The sequence below is a fragment of the Anopheles moucheti genome, chromosome X (assembly GCF_943734755.1).
Source record: "Anopheles moucheti chromosome X, idAnoMoucSN_F20_07, whole genome shotgun sequence".
Lineage (NCBI taxonomy): Eukaryota > Metazoa > Arthropoda > Insecta > Diptera > Culicidae > Anopheles > Anopheles moucheti.
The window spans coordinates 1,834,614-1,850,317 of NC_069142.1; the positions used below are offsets into that span (position 1 = coordinate 1,834,614).

At 46.8% G+C, this 15,704-nt stretch overlaps 1 protein-coding gene across 1 annotated transcript; it reads right to left on the reverse strand.

The window, feature by feature from the left end:
- Nucleotides 1-897: 897 nt before the first annotated feature.
- LOC128306637 (irregular chiasm C-roughest protein) lies at nt 898-4,368 on the reverse strand. The gene is made up of 6 exons (XM_053044202.1): nt 3,981-4,368; nt 3,383-3,912; nt 2,529-3,311; nt 2,164-2,411; nt 1,443-1,684; nt 898-1,319 (listed from the first exon to the last, which is right to left on the reverse strand). Exons 1-6 carry the CDS (start codon nt 4,366-4,368, stop codon nt 898-900), a joined length of 2,613 nt encoding a protein of 870 aa, XP_052900162.1.
- Nucleotides 4,369-15,704: the final 11,336 nt, after the last annotated feature.

Genomic DNA, 15,704 nt, shown 5'->3' on the forward strand with positions numbered 1-15,704 from the left:
TCAAAGTTGCTGCATCGTAACGGGGTCTGCAGCCAATGTTTAAATACATTTGCAATTAACCATTCCCTATATCGTGTGCATGTGTGCGTGTGAGCGTGTTTGTGTGTATATGTCACTCCCACATCTGATCTGGCACGGGAAGAGATAGCGCTGTGCGATTCGCGTAACAGAACCTCCGGAACGTTTGCTAATCAAAAGCTTTATGGCAAATAAGCCGTTACAATCAACAACACCGATTTGCAGACGTTTCGTCGAAGGAAAATTCCTCCAATGCCTGCGGCATCTCAGTTGAGCCGCTTTCGAAATTAAACGTGAACAACAAATTTTTAGATGGATGTACATCTTTAACGTTTCTTTTTTTGTGTTTGATTCCAACAGAAGAAAAAAACATGGAGCACATGATGGTGTAACAATCCACTGTGTGTAATTGTATGCCGGAGTAACCATTATACTTCACTCGTGGGCAATAAGCTAAGAACGAGCAGGAAAGATCACTAGTCACACGCCCTGAGGATGGAGGGAAAAGAGGAGAGGAATGGAGAGGTCAGCGGACATGTTTGATTATTTTTTTTAATAAACGCGTGGTTCAAATGAATTCCTTTCCACAACCCCCCCGTTCATTCCATTTGTTTAGGAATGCCAATGATTAGTTGCAATTCACCAGACAAAAAGGCCGTAATGCGACATTCTTTTTCAAAAAATAAACACAAAACAAATCGTGCACAACAAACAACTGCGCGCGTGGGACGGTTGTTGCCTAAAGCGAGGAGCGTTGAAAGTTGGAACAGTAAAATTGGGAGAAGGGAGTTTTCGAGTACTAGCGTTTGCATAACGTTTGCAGATGACGTTGTAAAGCGCTGCAGATGAGCGGTATGGCTCGGTGGATGGGTAGGGCCGCTAGACGTGGGTGGCGAGCGCACCCTTGCGTATGTCCCCGTTCGCTGGAAGTATGAACTGGCCCGGTGCCGGGCTGCCGGTTTGGCCACCCGCCACCTGCGCACTTTGTTGCTGTGCCTGCTGCTGTATCGTGCCGGGTTGTTCGCTGCCGGCACTCGTCGAGCGTATGGATTCCGGGCTGGTGAGGCTCGACCCGATACCGATGACGCTGCCAGAATTGACACCGATGTTGACACCCATCAGCAGCGCACTGGCCGGATGCCGGCCGGCACTGTACGGTGGGGGTGCCGGTGTGAGGGCCGGGTTGGCCGTGCTGGGCGGTGGAAGCGGTGGCAGATGGGTACTGCTGCTGCGCAGGTAAGGATTACCGTACGTGGCGCTGTACCGCGGATCTATGCTGGGTGCGTTCATCAGCGACGTATCTGTTTGATTTTGCCACAAACGAGACAGAGTTAGAGTTGAAACAGAGCGTAGGATAACGGGGGTCGAGGAGAGAGCACTCATTTACTATAGGAATGGAAGAAAAAATAATCGTGAACACTTACTCATCAGTCCTGCCGAAAGCGAACCCATGCCGTTCTGGATGCTTGGTAGACCATTATCCTGACGCAGCTCACGATTCCGCGTCAGACTAAGGTTGCCGTTTGGTAGCTGACCATTGCTGGATATGTGCATTGGCAGGTTGTAGTCCTGCGCGTAGTCTACGTACGGTACATAGCCACCATTGCTTTGGCCAATCTTGGCCTGCAGTGTGGACCCTATACCGTCGGAGTAATCACCCGAATATCTGTGGAAGTCGAGAGAGATACATTTGAAGTGTAATGATCAGTATTAGAATTCCCATCATTAGAATTATATTATTTGCAATAGACCGAAAGCGATAAATCTCAATAACACTCCTGAATGTATGCAAATCGCATCACAAAACGTTTTACGTAGTTCGATCATCGTTCATCGGTTGGTTTTATTTTTGCTAACTCCGCAGGATGTAGCATATACTCCTCAAATACAAATTGTGCGCAATTGGGTGGCAACCCTGTTTTTCCCAAGGTGCAGATTCTACTATTTTTAAATAGTATACCACATCCAGGGTAATTAGGTTCGAGATTACTCAAAATCTTAAACATTACATCCCTCGCACATCTTTTCCTTTTTCCTTTTTAAACTATTTTTCCCCTTCTACCACCAGAGGCGAAAGAGACTCAGGAGATCCAAAACCTCTTTAAAAATTTACAACAACAACAACATCGTCCATCGGCCACTTACCTATAATCGTTGGGAATGCGTACGGGCCCGGCAAGTGGTACACCTCCACCACCATTTACAGGAACACCACCACCACTGTTGTTGCTACCTCCGCTAGACGAACCCATCACGTTCATCGCAAGGCGCGTCGCGATGCTGTCCGTACCGGAGCAAGTTTCCGAGTATTCGTGGTCCCGATCAATCTTCAGATCGCTCACGTTCGACGAACGATCACTCTCTTTGCACGTCTTTTCCGTCATGTAGTGCTGCTTTGTGTGAGGGGAAACATTGAGGGGGAACGAAAACGAACACATGCGCATTGTTAACTCATCGTTTGGCGATAGCTTAAGGTGCTGGACGGGCGGCAGGATGATGTTGCTACTTACATCCGTAATCACATCAGCTGGTGGCAGCTTCTTGTTACCCTTTTGGCCGCAACAGCACAGGCTCACCACCAGCACGAACACGATGGTGATGAACACGACGACCACTATGAGAATCACGACCGGCAGCGACGATGACTCCATCGGTGCGAACTGGATCTCGAGCGAGTCGCTGCCGTACTCGTTCAGCACGGTGCAGTTGTACACGCCAAAGTGTTGCCGCTGGCTTTTCGAGATGATCAGCGTCGACCGTACACCTTCGGGCGACGGGTTCTCCAAGATCGTGTGATCGTTCTCACTGTTCACCTCCAACCCGTTGTACGTCCAGATCACCTGTTTCGCCTTCGGGATCGAGATGGCATCGCACTGGATCTGGGAGTTATCGTTAACCGAGCCGTACTGTTGGCGTGGTGACCGTATTGTCGGAGGTCCCTTCAGGTGGATGGCAGCTGCAGCTTCAATGTCCGGGAACCCACGCACGCTTGCCTTGCAGTAATAGTTACCGGCAGTTTCGCGTGTCGCCATGAGGGTGATGTTGGCCGAGTTGGACACGATTCGGCTAGTGTCCTCGTGGACCCAGATGATTTCTGGCGGTGGGTTACCGTCGACATCGCAAGTTAGTGTCACCTTGCGGTCAATGTCGGTCTCCACCGACTGTGGCCGTGTGCGAAACGTTGGTCCGTAGCTGATGTCCAGTATTTCGCTTTCCTCACTCTTCCCGACGGCGTTGTGCACCTCGCACTTGATTACGGCATCGTGGTACTCCTTCGAGACGTTGTGTATCACCTGTGGAAGATGTCATAGTCGAGAAGAGTTCAGAATTCCCTGTCAGGAGTGAGTAAGATCCCACCACTTACCATCTCTGTCGTGTAGTCTCCCAGAATTGGTTCGTCTGCCTTGTACCATTTGTAGGTGACTTCGCTGGGATTTGCATCCGCTCGGCAGGATAATCGTACCTCAGCACCTTCCGGTATTCTACCACCAGACAGCGCACCTCCAATAACGGAGACACTCACCTTCGGTGCATATTTCACCTCCAGCTTTAGCTTCACGGACCTATAAGTCCGGTCGGCAGTGTTCTGTGCCTGACAGGTGAAAGACGTATTGTGATGCTCCTTTTTGGGAGTCAACTTCAAGATTGATTTTGCCGTGAATCGACCGGTATCGGTTATTGGCTCTTTCACGTACTCAATGGCCGAGGTGAGGACGTTACCTAGTCCATCGATCCAAGTAATTTCGGCGGCTGGCTTACCGCCCACCGATACACACTCTAGCTCAATCTCACGGTCTTCTGTAGTGACCAGGAAGTCACCCTGCACTATTTTTGGCGGTTCCGGTGGAACTAATACTGTAAGCGTTGCAAATCTCGACCGGATACCGGGAGTACCTGTTAGTACGGTAAGATATAGAGGGTTGCTGTAAAGCTGTCCAAGGTTTTGGTGATCTTGTACTTACCATCCTTTCCTCGGCCCACCTGGCACTGGTAGCGTGCCTCATCGTCCAGCATCACGGGATAGATTTCGAGTGAGTAGTCGCCCTCCTCATCGCTCCCGACCATCGCATACCGATCGAATCCGCTCAGGTTGCGATGCCATCCGAGCCCGAAGTCATCCTTGGTCCACTGTAGCTGGCCCACTTTGGACTCCACCCGGCACGGTAATGTCACCCGCGAGCCCACAATGGCCGTCTGGTCCTGGGGTTCCATGGCAAACTTTTGCACACCACCCACTCCTCCGCCATTAGCCGTCTTTGCGGCTGTTAGTACTGTCCGGGATAGCAGGAGGGCGATGGTGGCATACACTAGCACTACGTATCGTAAGCTCATTATCGAGGATTTCGCCATTGCTGTGCTTTGGAGACACAGACGAGAGCCGTAACGCTGTTCTCGTTCCAGCTGTGCCGGGATATGTGTTTATATCTACTGTCTACCGTACTGCTCGGTGGCCTCCGTATCGCGTCGGCTACCGGCCTCGATGCATCTCCGGGAAGTCTTTGTACGATGCACTTGCCTGGGATCTGCAGGGCGAAATTAAAAATAAATAAATCAATTAATGAGTTAAATGATGCAACAAAGCTCAAGATAGCAGCGAAACAAAGTTACGATCAAATCATTTACACGCAAGTACAGTTTCCAGTTGCTTGATGCTCGATAAGAGCAGGGTTAATTTTAAAACGGTAAGGAAACATTCCACTTAAGCGAAACCATCAACGATTGAGGTGGAGCTATAAAACGGCAGAAGTAAAAAAAAACGACATAACAAAACAAAAATCGTTCCACATTCCACCTAAGCTTACGACCCCATCACTCTAAAACCTGCCCCGAAGATTATTTTGATGGGTTCGTTTGGACCGTGGATTCTACACGCTCCGGCACAGGTAAGTAAGATAGATACGATAATGTCTTTGTGCATTGTGTGCAGAGTGAAGGCTTCGAAGCGTGCCTCGAGCGGTGGGTCTGATACAAATCTGACGACTCCACAGACTAAAGATTGATTTTTGCTTTGACGGTGAGGTGAGATGATTCAATTTCTCATTTGGAAAGGCATCCGAAGAAGGAATAAGAAAAAAAAACGGCAACTCCATAGACTTCCAAGGTGCTACCTGTTCTTCGGGTTCTCTCTAACTTCAGCTGGCCTGTTTCTGGTGCCCTTCAACCAGCCGAAAGTGTGAATGGTGTAGAGCCCAACAATTATCTGGTGGACCAAAAGGAAGAAGGAATAGAAAAAAGTCCCCCCACTCACCCCCACCCCCCACCCCCTTTTTCTCGGTAGGGCAATCCTCTCTGGTGGGGCACTTGCCAACGAATCATTTGAAAATCAGTTTGAAAGTGGAGCAATCGACCGATTCCGATTGCTTCCAACCTGCCCACCCTCCGGGCGGGATCTTCCGGGCCGACGGTTCCAACCAATGAAGAAATGGTTGTCAGTATGTAAATGACAGTTTTTTTTACGACTATTCGATCGAATTTTGGGGGATTGTGATTTGATTTTATGCCTCACAGCCCACAGCCATGGCATGGCTCTGCAGGCAGCGGAAGCTGGAGAGCGTCTTGAGGAGGTGGTGATGGTAGCGTTACGATGATGGTGGAACAATGGTGTTGTGGTTTTTTTTTTGGTTTTTTTTGTTCTGTCCGAAAACATCGAGAACGTGCGGTGGCAAAAGCTGCGGTAATCCGACGACTTGCACATCTTCCTTCTGCAGCTTTTGCCGATTGCGGATTAAGGATTGGGAGATTCTAGCATTTCTATGCTGATTTTCGTTCGTTTTGTCTGTTTGGGTGTGTGGGTGAGTGTCTTCAGTGTACTTTTACGACACCCTCTCCCTCCCTTTTCTCACTTCACCCTGAACAGCACTAAGTAAGAGTGAACGGTTCGATGCTCGTATCTACATCCACTAGGGTTTCGCTTTTCCTTACGCACGCACACAAGACAAGTTCGTTTCTTCGGCACTTTTCGGTGTCTTAAAAATTTGATTTACTGCAGGTTTATTTATTTTAAACAGCATTTTATGTGCGTCCAGAATTGCTTCACCGTGACTGCCGTGGAGACCCGTGTAGGTTTTAACCGTAAGTTTCTCCACCTCCTCCTGGTACGGATGTTCCCTTTTCGTCCACCTCCGGATGGGGTCGGATGGGGGGTGACTTTTATGCCGTTGTAAACTTTTTCCCTTAACAAGATTCCACCCTGTGTATCTCCGGGCGGAAAAGAGGATGAAATAAAACACACGCACCCGCAAATACGAAAAATCGAACGAAGCGAGACGCGGCGCATCATTCGATTCCACCTTCCACCATCGAAAAATGCCCATAAAACATCGGTGGCGGTGGCGAGATCGAAACAAATTGATTTTGGCTCACTTAACAATGCTAACAAGCGGTCGCACGGCACGGCGAAGGATCACCGGACACCGCGGGGAGGGGGAGGTTTCCGGGAAATTTTAGGCCGGACTCCACATGGATATTGTGGAATGCTGCGAACGAAATGGGTGACCGTGTGTCCACCCCACGGTGTTTGGTGGGAGTTGATTGAAAATCGCTCCCACCCGCTTTCATTTGTGGAGGGGCTCGTAAAATTATGTCTTAATTTTATCAACCATCAACGCCCGGGTTAAAACTACCGAATGAAACCAACATAAAAAAAACAGCTTATATTGAACGCGAGGTAAACGGACATTGCAAAGCATTGCCTGCCAAAACCGAGCTTATCGCGCATAGTGCTCGCCAAACACGGAGTGGTTTCGCTGTCATATGCGTAGCGTTTTTATCGGTGCAGCGAGAAGTAAACAAACGAAAAAACACACACTTCACTGCACCGCGTGACTGGTGTGGCCAATTGTTTCCATGGGCATTGCATAGGACACCAAAGTGCCGAACGATGTCACCCATTCGCTGCCTTTCGGCTGCTTTTGTCTTCCTTTTGCCTAGGCGCTTGGAGTGGCGTGTCATAAATGATAACACCCATTGTCCCGAGAAGTCCACCAGGGAGAGACCGCACACGTTGATTCACGGATTGGGCCGTATGATGGCGTGTATGCCGTCCGACGTATCCGACACTGCCAGGGATAAAACGTTACACGGTGCGATTTCCTGTGGCAGGCTGTGGTCCGAACCATATGCCGGGCGCCGGGGAATTGAATGGCTCGGTTTCGCCAAAGCCGTGAAGACAATGGCACGGACAATAGTACGGTGTGGGGGCAATGCCCCAACTTTTCATTACATGTGTTCCAAAACGCGGGAATGCTCTTGCGATGCCCGTCGATGACACTCGGACCGGCAGTCGAATCCGACCGAAAGTCGGCCTCGATACCCCGTTGGGCAGGCTTTACGTGAACGTTCAATACCACGTGTTTTTTTTTATTTGTTTTGTTTTCTTTCTCCCACGCTGCACACGCTTGTAGCAATCTACAAGAACGGAGCTGAGTGGGTCACACGTAAAGGACCCATTCCTCCTTTTTTGAGGTACTCCACCTGCAACACGATTCTGAAGAGACACTATCGGCCCCCGTAAAAGCTCAAGATCCTCTGCTGGATGCGAAAACCCCAGGTAGGGTAGCTTTTCGACCGTGCCGTGACGATTATCAAGCCGGTCCTGCGAGACCATTGCCTACATTCCGGCGTAGGTGTCAACGGTTGCCTGGAATGGGGAGAATGTTTGCAAAACCGGAACATGCATGAGTACGGAACGTTCCTTTGTTCGGTTTCGAGCCTTCCAGTGGGGCAGCAACGAAAAAAAAAGAAAGAGAAAAGGAAAATGCATCCCAAAAGGGAAAAGCTTCCCAGGCAGGACATTGTCCGCCATTTCAACTGTGCTGTAGCTGTCGAACTTCTGATAGCCCTCCATTGCCAGGTACATTGGCACTATCGAAGGGCCCCCGAAGCGCTGATCTCGCCGGGGTTTTCTAAACCCGGGGTGTTTTTGTTCCATTGGGTGGCCCACTCATCTCCAGTGGGCTCATCTCCACGGCGTGCGCATCCTTTTGTAGGCAAATTTTCAAATACGTACGTGGAAGAGTGCATGCCTACATCGGGCTGCCCATACTGTCCATATGATGACGTAAAACGAAAGGAAACGCTCGCAGTCGAGATCGAGAAAGAGGTCCACACGCTACACGGCTACATTCCTTATCCGATGGTGGCATCGCTTTCCATCGTCTGATGGGGTTCTACGAGGGTTCTACTCTACATGACGGTTCCCGGGCTCCGGGAGGGTTGTAAATTAAGATAAACGGATAGTATTGCTTAATTGAAATAATTTTCGGTGCTTCAGCAGAGTTTCTGCGTGTGCCTGGACCGAGCGAGTGGCTCCCTGATGGAAAGGCACTCTTCCACTTTCTATCGCCCCCTCCCGGGGGGCGCTTTCCCTGGAAAAGAATAAAGCCGCTTCAAAAGAAGCTCTTTTGAGGTTTTTGCAAGCTTAGTCAAACGTCAGCCCTTTTTTCCCCCCCTCTTCGGTCCCCATTCCCCGGGGGTAATGGCACGCACGCCCCTGTACCTTCCTTTCTCCTCCCCCCACCCCGCTAGGGTTCAAAGAACCAAATTGGACAACATCCAATTAGAGATCGATTACCGTCGATCAAGGGGAAATAAAATAGTAAAGCAACGACGAAGAACAAAAAAAAAAACCGGACAAGGACACTCTCACGTCCACAGTGCGTTTGGAAACGGTTTTTGAAGACCGACTAAGAAGCTTACCGGGGGGTACTTTTATGGGTTGTTTTTTTGTTGTTGCTGTTGCCACTTTTCCTTCAGTTCCACAATGTCTGCGCTCCGTTTTGCTTTGGTTGGAAAAATTCGTAGCCCTGGGTTCTGTTCGTTTTTTTTCTTCTTCTTTTTATTTGAAGCCTTCAGCATGGCTTGACCTCCAGCAACTTCAATTGTCCCTTTTTCTCCCCTGTTCAGCCATTTTTGCAGGCCAAAAGTTTGCGTAAGAGGCTTAGACGAGTGATTTTCTGTCGCTGCCACTTTTGTCTGTGTATGTGTGCTGCGAGTGCTTCGCTAGCAATTGGGTGGTGGTAGTGGGGGGGGGTTGGGGGGTTGGAACACAACAAAAAAGAGGAAATCGATCTCCACTCTACACCTTGCGTCAGCAGTATACCATTCCCTGGTGTGTAGTGTTCTAGCGTAAGCATTTTATTTTTCACTTTAATTCAAACGTCTTCCCTCAGTAGCCATCATAGTCGCTACCTGTGCGCCTGTACCTTGACGTAGAAGTCGAGTTTTTGCCGCTTTTCTTCGATAGTGTGTGGTGTGTGGAATGATAATTTTTGCAACTGTTTCCTTTAGGGGTTTGCAAAGAACAAAAAAAAAAAGGAATACACAAAAGGTAAGCAAATATATAATGACTCCAGTACCACCTACCGAATGTGCAGTACATCCTCACTCCGAAACGTATCACGGGCACGTTTCGCACAATATAAGTCAAAGTTTTTCACGGTCCACAACGGCCCCGATTATTCGGTTGTCAACAGGGTATGGTTTTTTGGGATACTTTTTCCGTTTTTTTTTTTGGGTGAGGTTTTTTGTGTGTGTGTGTGGACTCTGTCTTCATTGTTATTATTATGGTCGTGAGGGTGCACACACTCGTATGCGTGTGTATGTGTGTCTGTTATTTTTTCTCTTCTTCTTCATCTTGCACGAGCTCATTTCCGGGAGCTCATTTATGTGGTTCTCTGTGAGGGCTCATGCGACCAGCACAGCATCCACAGCAACAAGTCCGTAATTAAAACCCTGAGCCTTCCATATCACATCCGTTTTATTTTTTTTTTTCGGGTCGGAACGTGGAACCTGTTCAGAGCACCCCGAAGGCAGTGACATAAAGATATTTAAAACGTTACGTTTCCGTCGCTGGTAAAATTGTTTTTTGCTCCCAGCATTCGGTCACGTTCGAGCGGGGGGGAGGAAACGACGGCCATTGGAACGGAACAGAGGAAATTGCTAAAGCTGCGCCACACACCACACTCACGAGCTGGAGGTCAGAGCACAATTTTTTTGGGTTTTTTGTTTCAAAGAGTCGTGCTTTCGGAACGCGTTTTTATTGCCATGCATGTTTATTATGCCACCGTAGGTTTTTTTCTACGCTAAATACTATTTTTTCGAAATAGGTTTAGTTGGACTAGGTTGAGGAAGTTACCAACTAGCTAAAGAAAATTGTTCCCCCGCAAGAGATCTGTTCAACCCATTTGGTAATGAAGATTTCAGAAATTCTATTGTGTTGCATCCGACCAATAAACATAAAAATAACTTTAACCGTCAACTCTACGATCGGATACCCGGGTATGATTATCGTTTTGAAACTTAAATAACTTTTTATTGAAATATGATAGCTACAAAATTATTAAATAGGTATTACAAAATTTTACTTTGCAAAGTTCATATATCGTAGTGAGTCAGTCATTGAATGCTACATGTCAAAAAGTTGGGTTTTCATACACAAAAACGCCATTAAAAATACTACATGATTTTTAAAATTCCGTTTTTTTTACGATTGTATAGAATACTACTGTCCGCTTTTGTGTTCCAAAGACCCAAAGAAATAATGCGATATTTTAAGGAAGTGCTAATAACATCTGTTTGTATTACATATTGCATAGCTTTAGGCGTTTTTTTGCTGTTTAGTTTTCTCAAGTCACAATTACAATTTATTATTTTAGATGGAATTATTTAAATTAAAAATAGCTACAAGAAATATAAAAAAGTTGCAATTAACTTTAGAAAATGTTATAACACAAACTAATATTTAATCGAAGATGGATAATTTGCATACATTAAGCAATTTGTAGCTTTTTTTACTTAAAATTCTAAATAACTCTTTTCGGGTTATTTAGAATTTTACATCAATCCGGATGGGCTATAAAAAGAACATAAGATATGGGGCTTCCAACTAATTCGCAACTTCTAATAATCCGAGATCGTATAGGACTGTTTAAAAGAAAAACAACAAGAAACAGACATCATCCTGGATAAATACGTTGGCAGCAAAACATTGGCATTGAGTTGCTTTTGTCCGAACCCTGTGTGGCGCGTGGTCCGGCTCCGGGTGCAATCAGTCAGATCGCGCAGAAGATGAAGCCCACGCCACGCGTTCAGTGAACTACGGCAATATCCCGGGCCCGTCATCTGGTACCGGGGTCGCGATCGTTTCAATCCGTCGTCGAAATAATTGCTCAACTCGTCACCCATCGTACGATGGTGGGGAGGGGTTACGATCGCCATTATCCCCCAGGTGCCCCTCCGAGTTTGGAGGCACACATTATTACTCCACACCTCACGGAAGCTATCCATTCCGACCGCAAGGTTGTGAGTGGCAGGAGGGATGGGAATGTCTGCCGAGAGACAGGCAGAGGAGCGTATAAAGCAAGGGCAGCGCAAGAACGTTGAACAGATGAGGCACTATATGTAGCGCCCAACTCGTTTGCCCAACAGGTCGGTAAGATTGAGAGACATTAATCATTGTGCAGTCGTGGGGGAGGGTGAGCGGGCCTTGCGGTGGAAAAGAGGTATAAAAGAATGGGGAAAGAAGGGAGGCCAGCACGCGAATGGGCCGACGGTGTTGGTAGAGAAAGCGCGAAGCGGTTGCGTGTGCGCGGTTGAATCCGGTTCGCGTGGCTCGTTTTGTGCTGCTCCAATCGATGATGGGCGCGCGCGCTACTGAGCTAACTCGCGCCCGTACGGCTTACACCTTCATTCTTCCCTCTTCTACACCGCATCTCCCTTCCCTTCCATCTCCCTTTATTCCCTCCTATCCTACATCCAACAGTGTGGGGATTTTTAACGGATTTTTGCGCTCGCGAAACTGGGAAGCAACGTCCAAAGACAGCCCTAAAGGGCTTGTACATCTCATCAAAAGTTGATGCCTGCTTCCAGTGCGGGGAATTGGGGGGGGGCGTTAGGGGTTTACCTTCGTCTTAATGGAGCACCGAGCGACAATCAGAGCTTACAGATGGACTGACTGATCCGGAGGGATAAAAAAAAACATAACAACAATGATTTCTGGCTTCCTTCTGGCCGGGGGTATCTTCAGCATCTTCTGTTTGTAGTGATGTTGGATGAAGGAAAAAAAACACAACCACTCGACCACGCAAGGAAGAAAATGAGAGCCCACAAAATAAAAAAAAAAACTTGAGGAAAGAAAAGCAAATCGATCGGACAGTGGTGAGTGAAAATAAAACTTGCTTTACATTTTGCGAGCCCCCAATGACGCATCCGTTTGTATACGTTCGATTTTTATCACTTCAGCTCCCTGTTGACTCTACTCATCAGTGTCTGTTGGGGGTTTTGCTTCCTTTTTTTCCACCCTGTATTCGCGCTCAACCCCTTTCGCTTTGGCGCATATATAGCTGGGGACTGTGGCCGGGGGAATCGTCAAAGCGCTGCCCCACCACGACACAGGGAGAAATCCGAGCGCCAGTGATTCTTTTACGGGAGGATGGGGACCTTAAGGTGTGCTGATGTTAATACTGCTGCTGCTGCTGGTGCTGCAGGTGGCCACTTATCTGATGCTGGAGCAACAAATCAATTCGCATCGAACGCACGACCGGCATCGCCAAACGAAAATGTACGGTTGAGTTGTCTTTTATTTATTTATTTTTTTTCTCTTCCTCTCTCTCTCTCTCTCTCGTTTCCGTGGGCTTCCTGTGTAGAGAATTCACCTTCACCAATAAAGGGTGGGGATTTATTTAATCTCCAATCTGTCGTGGTTTGGGCTCGCACGGGCTCGGGAAAAACCAAACCGACTAGGATCACGTTCCCTTGGTGTGAGCCATGCACTGGAATTGGAGGTCTTTCTCTGCCTCGACTCAACACAGGGCAGTATGAGTTGGGGAGGCATTTTTTTGTGGGGGGTGTAGAAGAGGAGTGGGTAATGGAGAAAGAGGCCGAACACACTATTGAAGCAATCATTAGGGCGTGAAATCAATTCGGAATATGTTTGCCTGATGGAAATTGAGCTGAATTCAGTTGATCGTTGATCCCCCGTTGGTCTGGCGTGTACGAGATCGTGGTGCACGGGCACTGCCTGTCATGTCCTGGCGTGTGCAACTGCTACCGACAACAATGATGGCTTTCCGCCTCGTGATACCACCCCCCCCCCCCCCAACCCCTTTTCCCCGCAGGAAATTCTCATCCTTTTGTGGCAGCATGAGAGCGCGGGGCGGAAAAGCTTGAATGTTTCAAGTAGCGGCCACTGATGTCTGTGCCTGTCAGATCAGAACCAATTGCGGTTTGCCAGCGTGCGTGTATATTCGCGCAACACATTCGCATCTGCTAGGGGTGTCTCTAGCGGCGACTAGCGAAAAATGGTAGCGAAAAACGTCCGTCCGGGCAAGTTGTATCCGATGCCTATACCGATAATCCATGTGCCAGGATCTGCCTTATGCTTCAACTTCTTCCACTCGGACGGCTGATGTGTATTATACACGTTGGTTGTTTGCTTTATAACGTTACAAAACAGCTCATATGTTCATGCTCATATCTCTTATCCTGTTGAATGTATAGTTATTTGTATCATTGTTTACTAATTTCTTACTACTTTTTACTAGTTTTGTAAAATCTGTTGATTTTTTAGTTGTTTGTATCAATGTTTACTAATTTCTTACTACTTTTTACTACTTTTGTAATTTTTTTTGTATTTGATTAATTAAATTTGTGTTTCATTGAATATACCTTTCATTTTAAATTAAATTAAAAGATTATGTAGTTTCTAATATTATTTAAACTCTTTTGCTACTTTGTGTCGTTAATTCTTCAGGAGAAAGACTTTTCTATAGAAATCAGCAGGAGAATGTTTGTTGAACAATTTTTGTTTTTCAATCATCTCATTTCTTCAAACATAATGCAATTTCACTGCCATGGCATGGCTTCTATCCTACAGCTAGCACCAGCTCAATCGACACAGACCTTATCCCGACCAGAGGTTCGTTAACATAAATTAATAACATGCTAGCCCTCAGTGCGGCTGGAACGTATTACTAATACCGTTCGACAAAAGCACTATCCCGGTGCCGTTCTTAGTGGCGACCGCAAAATGAGTCCTTTAACGGTGGCCAGCACATAAACGTCAGTGGCATGTCTAGCTCCCCAGCCCAGAACGCACTTATCGCGCTACATTCAGCGAGACAAGTGGAACAAGCCAATGCAAATGGACCCCACCGGCAATCAAATATCAAAGGACTTCCACCAAACAGAGAGAGAGAGAGAAATTCCATTCCAATTGATGTGAGTCGATCGGCCGGATATCGTACTGTTGTAATCTCGAACAAACACTCGGGCCGCATAATGCTGACTGCATGTTGCGCTAAAACATAGTCAAGCATAGCCGACAATCATAATAAAATGTCATCTTGTTGGTTACGGGATGTGCTGCTAGTGGTATTAGTACAACCAATAGTATTAGCTCCGGGATATTGTTTATTTTCTCCTTCTTTACAGAGGGACTACTACTGCACACCTTCGTACCGTTGAAATCATAAATCCTGTACGCAATCCCAAAAAACCTAATCATTCCCGCCCAACCAGGTACGTAATTGGATACACTCGAATTGATTGTGTGTGTGTGTTGCGGAAATTCAGACCCCAAACGACAAACACAACCACACTGCATCTATTACGCTTCAATCCGATCAGCAGTGAACATCTGCACGATGAATTGATCGGAATTTGGGTTGTGGATAATGCACATGGTACACGCACCGTCCCATTATTAGCAGTGGATTATGAACGTTGCTCTTTCGGTAAATTTAAATTGAATTCATTATTAGATGCCATTTGCTGCGGAATTAGCCCGGCCAGCTTAAGCACAATGTAATGCAATTAACGATCGCGATGGTTTATTTTATAGCCGCGTCGGACGCGTCGACTCACTAAATTGTTCTCCACCACCCCGAACGTTATGCAATGCGTTGCACAAAAAACGATTTTTTAATTTGTTTTCTGTTGGGGGGTTCTTTTTTTATCCTGATGCTCATTAGTGACATAACTTCATCTTAACACCCATAATTGTCACTAAATCGATTTTTTGAAGTAGCCTCCAAAAATGTGTTTGTTGTTTTCGTTGGTAAACTGTATCGGGCATGCGTTTAGTGCCAGTGGGTCGTCGTGCTCAGCACGCGTCACAGTTTCATTGCGTGCAGTTGCAATCGGCGACTGCCTTTAATTCGCCGCTACAGCAGTGTAAATTGGACGGTCTGTGAGGTTATTTCAATTATGTGACCCAGACGATGGATGGATCCCCATTATTTATGTCAGCTTTCGTAATGATTTGTTGCTTTTTTTTCCTTTTCCTCCGAAATGACTTTTCTAACCGCCATAACCCTCTTTTTCGGGTGATTGGCATTTCGTGTGGGGTCCTTCGGTGGTGCGACAAAGAGAAGCTGAAGTGATGTTGACGAGGGGCGGGGGTGGGTTTTTTTTCAATAGACCAACTTGTCGAGTGTAAGAAAAGTGATGCTTAGAGTAAGAAAGAGGGGCTATTTTACCTTGGTTGGGTTGGGATTAATAAAAAATTATTTGAAAAGTAGATGAAGTAACTCGATATTTTGCAAATTCTCTATTTGAACCTCAAAGTAGGAACTTTGAATATTATAATTATCTTTTATAGGTGGAAACAGTTGAATATTATGATGTTGTTTAACGATGAACATCGCAAATAGAGGAGTCTTATTTATTCTAATAATATTTGTAGTAAA